This window comes from Lolium rigidum, chromosome 6, assembly GCF_022539505.1.
Source record: "Lolium rigidum isolate FL_2022 chromosome 6, APGP_CSIRO_Lrig_0.1, whole genome shotgun sequence".
NCBI lineage: Eukaryota > Viridiplantae > Streptophyta > Magnoliopsida > Poales > Poaceae > Lolium > Lolium rigidum.
The window spans coordinates 354,720,324-354,727,961 of NC_061513.1; the positions used below are offsets into that span (position 1 = coordinate 354,720,324).

At 44.5% G+C, this 7,638-nt stretch overlaps 1 protein-coding gene across 1 annotated transcript; it reads left to right on the forward strand.

Annotated features, from left to right (window-relative positions):
* The first annotated feature begins 3,246 nt into the window (after positions 1 to 3,246).
* LOC124661711 (GDSL esterase/lipase At5g45910-like) lies at positions 3,247 to 6,961 on the forward strand. The gene is made up of 4 exons (XM_047199591.1): positions 3,247 to 3,567; positions 3,653 to 3,868; positions 3,969 to 4,397; positions 6,501 to 6,961. Exons 1-4 carry the CDS (start codon positions 3,312 to 3,314, stop codon positions 6,734 to 6,736), a joined length of 1,137 nt encoding a protein of 378 aa, XP_047055547.1. The 5' UTR covers positions 3,247 to 3,311; the 3' UTR covers positions 6,737 to 6,961.
* The last annotated feature ends 677 nt before the right edge of the window (positions 6,962 to 7,638 follow it).

Here is a 7,638-nt window from a genome sequence, read left to right on the forward strand (position 1 = left end):
TGGTGCGTAATGTAATCAACACAAATATCCTTAGACAAAGCATCGATGTTTTATCCCTAGTAGCAACAGCACATCCACAACCTTAGAACTTTCTGTCACTGTTCCAGATTTAATGGAGGCATGAACCCACTATCGAGCATAAATACTCCCTCTTGGAGTCACAAGTATCAACTTGGCCAGAGCCTCTACTAGCAACGGAGAGCATGCAAGAACATAAATAACATATACGATAGATTGATAATCAACTTGACATAGTATTCAATATTCATCGGATCCCAACAAACACAACATGAAGGATTACAAATAGATGATCTTGATCATGATAGGCAGCTCACAAGATCTAACATGATAGCACAATGAGGAGAAGACAACCATCTAGCTACGCTATGGACCCATAGTCCAGGGGTGAACTACTCACACATCGATCCGGAGGCGATCATGGCGATGAAGAGACCTCCGGGAGATGATTCCCCTCTCCGGCGAGGGTGCCGGAGAGCGATCTCCTGAATCCCCGAGATGGGATTGGCGGCGGCGGCATCTGCGGAAGGTTTTCCGTATCGTGGCTCTCGGTGCTCGGGGGTTTCGCGACGGAGGCTTTAAGTAGGCGGAAGGGCAGGTCAAGAGGCGCCACGGGGGCCCCACACAACAGGCCGGCGCGGCCAAGGCCCAGGCCGCGCCGCCCTGGTGTCTGGCCACCTCGTGGCCCCACTTCGTCTCTCCTTCGGACTTCTGGAAGCTTCGTGGAAAAATAGGCCCCTGGGCGTTGATTTCGTCCAATTCCGAGAATATTTCCTTACTAGGATTTCTGAAACCAAAAACAACAGAAAACGACAAGCGGCTCTTCGGCATCTCGTCAATAGGTTAGTGCCGGAAAATGCATAATAATGACATATAATGTGTATAAAACATGTGAGTATCATCATAAAAGTAGCATGGAACATAAGAAATTATAGATATGTTTGGGATGTATCAATGTTGTTGAACATGATGATGACCACGCCGGAGGGAGGGGGCGGAGTCCACCGGAGGCGATTTTGGTAGCGCTTCCCCTCTCCAATCTCCATCGGCGACGACATGATGACTCTTTGTTTATGTGTTTTTTTATCTCCGCCGTCGTAGCCTCGAGGAAACCCTGGATTTTTTACATGGACATAGGGTTTTTTTAAGTCAAACAAAGTCCGTGGGCGCAAGGTTGAGGCGAATCGTACGGACGAGGGGGAAACGAGCACAGGTGGTGCACCCATAGGGAGAGGGCGTGCCACATGCCATTTCTCCCAGCCCATTGACCTCATGGTGTCCCACTTTATCACATTTTGTTCGTCTCGAAAATTTTGAAGTGTGTCCTCTGACATTGCCCTTTTTCGAGTCTCGTGGCTTTTGAAAAGTAAAAAAATACTACCATAAGGTGTTTTCCGTCAAACCGAGTTAAAACCAGAGGAGAGGAGATTGTTTAGAAAATTCCCGAAAACAATATGAAACATGAAAATAACATTATATAATATGCGAATATGTGGGAATATGTGGTAATAAACTACAAAGTTCATGTATGCATTTTACATGCATCAATCAGTAATCACCATAAGAACGGAAAGCTTCAAACATATAAATGTCTTTGGGATGACTGTGCACTTTATTTTTTTATTTCTTTATTATGTTGATGTCTTGAAGGTACACATGAGAGGTCGTTCAATCTCCTCCTCCTCCTCCTCCTCCTCCTCCTCCTTCAAGGCGTACTTTACATGGGCTCAACTCTCTAATAACCAATCTTTGGATTACTCCTTTAGTAACACCTTTGTCATCGCTTGATCTTCTTCACTTCATTATTATTTCAACCTTGAAGCCAATATATGATTCAAGCACTGCTCGATATGAACATAAATAATACGTTTTATATTTGAGAGTTGGAGACATATGTTCCCATATGATCTCTCTTCATTGTTTTCAAACGTTATCTTTCTTTGCAATGCTGCTCGATATAATGATAATCCTATACATATTGTCCTCATTTTTCACCTCGATGGACAGTTAGATTCTTAAATACTCCCTTCTTCCTTATTTGTAAGGCAATCTGACTAGCAAGATGTGAGTCATGTGTCATAAAATTTATGATGCTTTAAAATTATTTCCGAAGCGAACCTAAGGTGTAATTTGTGTGGTTTATGATCAATATTTTATTACTCAAATTAATGTTTCAACTTACTATCTCTGTTTTTCAAAAGAAGGCTTGTATTTTTTTTTAAAAAAGTCAAAGTACATAAAGTTTGAGCATTCAAATCATTAGCATTTACAATACAAAACCAATATAATTAGATACACCGTGAAATATTTTTTCGTATTGTATCTAGTGTGTTATAGTTATTGATAAGAGTTTTTATGATCTTTGACAAATTTTACACCATATATTCAATTTTTGAAAAAGTTTCAGGACATGTTTTTAGGATCGAAGGGGATGCTTAAGTTTTGGGTTGCCTTTGCAAATTAGGAAGGAGCTAGGGAGTAGAATAGTACATGCATGTCAGCATGTGTACATCTCGAAGTAATAAATCCATGTATCCGTACGTACATCAAACATCAGGTCTAGTTAATCAGCCAGCAATTAATCACAAGAGCAACCCGAACCCGTTAAGACTACCCATAATGTGAGTATCATAGGTAGTATCATGCGTTTCATGCATACAAAATATTGATGTAGTAGTGTAATTAAGGATGAGAAAGAGGATACTAGTATCATAGGTAGATACAGTATCATAATATATACTACTAAAAAAATTTAATGTCAAGTAAATCTTATACATATATTTGCATTAAGATTTTACAAATTAATAAATATAACAAGACTATGATACTAGTATATGATACCATGCATTATGAAGATAATACCATGTAGAAGTATCACATCATATGTATGATACTTCTATATGATACTATGTATTGTGACTAGTCTAACAGCATCTTGGAGACTATTGACCTAGCGCTCTAGCTGTCTGGCTGGCTTGACAGATTAGATTATTCCATCGCGCTCATGACTAAATCATCTACCCCCACTCTCTCCCCAGAAACCAAGACTCAATCAAAGCACCAGGGCCAATCCTCTCGCACCTTGATCAAGGCGAGAGAGATCCTTCCATTGATTAGTTTAACCACCACCGTACCCCCGTAGACCAGCTCCGCACGAGGATTTAAACGAGCTCTCGGAGCCGATCGAGGTCAGCAAAGCAAAGCAAGCTAGCTCGATCGGACACAAAGTCTCCGGTACGTGACACCAACCTCGCGCGGCGCGCAAGCACAGCCGGCGGTGCGCGCGTGCCACCATGACGAGGAGGAGCCAGTTATCATCGGCCTGCGTCCTTCTCCTGCTCCTCGTGCTGCTCGCGGGCCGGCAGCAGGCGGCGGCGAAGAAGTACGCGGCCATCTTCAACTTCGGCGACTCCCTCGTGGACGCCGGCAACCTGGTTGTTGATGGTATCCCGGACTACCTCGCGACGGCGAAGCTGCCGTACGGCATGACGTACTTCGGGTACCCCACCGGGCGATGCTCCGACGGTCGCCTCGTCGTCGACTTCATCGGTACGTGATTAAGCTGGATCATCGCGCGTCGGTTATTGCCACCATTCGTGTTGTTCTGAACCGTGTTCTTGCTGTGATCGAGCAGCGCAGGAGCTGGGTCTGCCGCTGCTGCCGCCGTCCAAGGCGAAGAACGCCACCTTCCACTACGGCGCCAACTTCGCCATCACCGGGGCCACGGCGCTGGACAGGGAGTACTTCGTGGCCAAGGGTCTGGGCAAAACCATCTGGAGCTCCGGCTCCCTGCACACCCAGATCAAGTGGCTGCAGGAGATGAAGCCTAAAATCTGCAAATCCCCCGAAGGTTGGCCATCGATCGAACGATACGTGCATAAGCCTCAATTTCTGCTGTATGAATGTACTGACGAGCATGTATGCATTGCGGGTGTCTGTTCGATCTGCAGAGTGCAAGGACCTGTTCCGACGGTCGCTGTTCATCGTGGGCGAGTTCGGCGGCAACGACTACAACTCCCCGCTGTTCGCGTTCCAGCCGCTGGAGGAGGTGCACAAGTTCGTGCCGGACATCGTCGACTCCATCGGCGAGGGCATCGAGAAGCTGATCGCGGAGGGGGCGGTGGAGCTGGTGGTGCCGGGGGTGCTCCCCATCGGCTGCTTCCCGGTGTACCTCTCCATCTTCCGCAAGCAGGCGGACGGGTACGGCGGCAAGAGCGGCTGCATCAAGGACCTCAACACGCTCTCCTGGGTGCACAACGTTGCGCTGCAGCGCAAGATCGCCCAGCTCCGGGAGAAGCACGCCGGCGCCGGCGTGCGCATCATGTACGCCGACTACTACACGCCCGCCATCCAGTTCGTCCTCCACGCCGAGAAGTGGGGTAAGTCAACCGTCTCCTTCCCTTCTCTCGGCTTCGTTAACGTTTGTCTCTGCTCCTCGCGCGCGCTCTGCGGCCACGGCAGTTTGCGTCTCGGCAGTTAGTTTGGTTCGTTACGGAATGTGGACATACGGGCCCACAACCTGTCCCCGCCATTTTTTTGGAGGTAAAAAAGGTTTAAACTTAAAACAAAGGATAGAACGAAGTTTCCATACAAAATTCCAAAACAAATAGTACTATTTTGTCCTAACTCCTCAAAATCGGTAGGAACAACTAAACGAGCTTGATTTCGAAAAGGAATTTAAGCCACTCTCTTCATTCCATAATTCTCGTCGTGGTTTTAGTTTTGAGGGAATACAGAAGTACGCAAATAATCGTCGAACTATTTTATGAGGTTGCGTGAATCGTGATCACCATAAGCATGGGAACGGGGAGGGATAGGAACAAGAGAATCAACGGAGTGACCGGAGCATATGCATACATTTCCGGGCGAGCGATCCAACTCGGTGGTTAGCTAGAACTTTCCTATTCTTATGAGGTTTCGTGATCAGGTTGTCCAAAGACCTTGAACTCTTCCTGTGAATAGGATGCCAAGATAAAGTTTCTAATAAGAAGCTTCTCTGGCTACTTGTCATTGTCTAGACGAGGGGTAGCTAAGCTACCTCCCGTCGTCAACATGGCAACCTGATTAAGAAATGTGGAGGAGTGGTGCTCCATCCTACAGAGATACTGCTAATCTGCGTAGGCACTTCCGACGTGTGTCATGACGATGCGTTGATGTGACACCTAACGAAACAATCGATGACATATATAGCAGGCTATAATCGATCAAACAAAAGAACCTCCATTCTTCCTTCGTCATGAAAGTTTTGACAAAAAACGAGTTCCTCGATCACATTAATCAATTATTCTGTGGCCATGCCAAATTAATTGGCACAAGAAGACTTGGAACTGTCTTGGCAGGGTTACTTGCAGTAGATTATTGGAGGTATACATATAGTATCCCAGCCCTCTTGATCGCATTGGGTTGTAGCATCGCACATGGTAGAGATATCTAAGCTGCTCATTGGCTTCTTTTAAAATTCAGCTATTTTTAAAATTGCATTCCAGCCTTATTGGTTCCTTATCGCTGATTCCATGTGATCCGCAGCATTGACCTGTTCGGATAGTGGTACAACATGGGCAGCAATTTGGCATTTAACTGAGACAACTGGAATGTTAGGCTTTATTGTTAGAGCCAAGAGTCGTCCTTGGAAAAATATAAAACAATTGAAATAGAATCTGCAGGCCCTGAATTACTATACTGCTACTACTACTACTTTCCAAGTTTGTGCACACTTGTTAAACTAGGAGCTACTAGGAAGTACAGTTACTAGAAGTACAAGAGCTAAACGATACATACATCATTTTGGGGTTACCCACTTGGCATATGCAGCTTTTCTGCACATTTGGAAGCCTCCCCTTATCACTGTTTCTAACCAATTAAGTAATCATACAGCAATAATAAGCCAATAAGTCAGGCATAGTCATGCATTATTCGGCCAAGTTGCTCGTCGGTTCTAGTACTCCGTTCATGGTATCGATCAACCACACAGATTCGTGTACACATCAATGTCTAGTTTTCATTAAGGGAGAAAACGACCACTCGAGACATGATTATTAGAATCAGTCCAACTAGCCGATCTCTATCCCGGAGAAAGTGAGAAAGATCGGAGAAGTAGCTGGTGTGAAGCTGTGCGCTGATTCCTCACGACATTCATGATTATTGAGATATGTCACGTTTTTAATCTAGTCCCAATGGGTTAATCTCCGTCAAAATTTGACCACTGTTTTAAGCGAAGACGTATTCCGCAATGTTCTTTGTCTGGTCCGTTGATTGTCCTAATCTGCCACGCAAGATCAGGCAAAAAGGGGAGTACCCAGAAGTATGTATGACGCAAATCGTGATCCGGGCAATCAGGGCTGGAATAGAAAACAAATGCAACACCACATTCCACGCATTCTTAATCTTATCAACAATGAATAGTCTGAATCGCAAAATCATGGCTCAAATTTTGTTTGGACTTCACTGCGCATTTGCTAATTTCCTTGTGTGCTGTTGTGCAGGGATGCTGAAGCAGAAGCCGAGGGCGTGCTGCGGTGCGCCGGGGGTGGGAGTCTACAACTTCAACCTCACGTCCAAGTGCGGCGAGCCCGGCGCCTACTCGTGCGAGGACCCGTCCAACCACTGGAGCTGGGACGGCATCCACCTCACGGAGGCGGCCTACGGCCACATTGCCAGGGGCTGGCTCTACGGTCCATTCGCCGAGCCCGCCATCGTCGAGACCCGGAACCACCAGTAGAGTACAGAGTTATTGTTTTGGCCTACTGCATGATATACCTTGGCATTGGTTACTGTATGTAGAGAAAGGGAAGAGAAGGCAAAGGACAAACATGATGTTAAAAGAAAAGGAGTAAAGAACAGACATGTCTTGTGCAGATTAATTAATTGGTTCGATTTGTGCTCTCCAATTTGGGGTGAAATGTACATGTGTCTGTTGGTAAATCTTAAGCTGCGGATTTCCTCACGTAATAGTGCTCAATTAACATCTAATTCTCGGTCAATCAACCTCTTCTTCTTCTTTTCCTCTTTTGGGCTAATGATTTTTTCCATGGACAACTAGAAGCCCAATAACAAGCTCACAAGCCCAATTACATATAAACTTCAAATATTTCACACATAAGTAAGTGTAATAATAACACATAGATGTACAATTACGTGCATTTGTGCAATTGCACACTAATGCCACTTTTAATTCATGTACTATTTCACAATCACACAATGGGAAATTACACGGTACGATACAAATTGCATGCTATTGTGCAATTGCACATGTTAATATTTAGAGGCGATCATGCGGAGGTTTTATGTTCAATTACAATTCATGTCGACTACAATTCACACACAATTGCATAGTAAGAAGGTATAGCTTTCTTTTGCAAACCCTCATGGATGAGGTAACTCAACGTGGAGAGCAATTCCATACTACCTCCATCCCAAGGCTTAACGCCTATATTTTTTCAAAAAGTCAAAATATGTCAAGTTTTTATCAAAAATCATTAAAATGTAAAATACAAAATTAATATTTTTAGATAGATAATGAAATATATTTTCATGTGATATCTTCAAAATATCATATTTGTTGATAGATTATTCTGAAAATTTGGTCAAACTTTACTTGCTTTGACTTTTCCAAAAAAAATA

What these genes read in the sequence shown, in the direction of transcription:
- LOC124661711 (XM_047199591.1), top strand. Translation starts at nt 3,312, where the DNA reads ATGACGAGGAGGAGCCAGTTATCATCGGCCTGCGTCCTTCTCCTGCTC. An exon ending in CCTCGTCGTCGACTTCATCG is followed by an intron (nt 3,568 to 3,652) that starts GTACGTGATTAA and finishes GTGATCGAGCAG; the next exon opens with CGCAGGAGCTGGGTCTGCCG. An exon ending in AATCTGCAAATCCCCCGAAG is followed by an intron (nt 3,869 to 3,968) that starts GTTGGCCATCGA and finishes TTCGATCTGCAG; the next exon opens with AGTGCAAGGACCTGTTCCGA.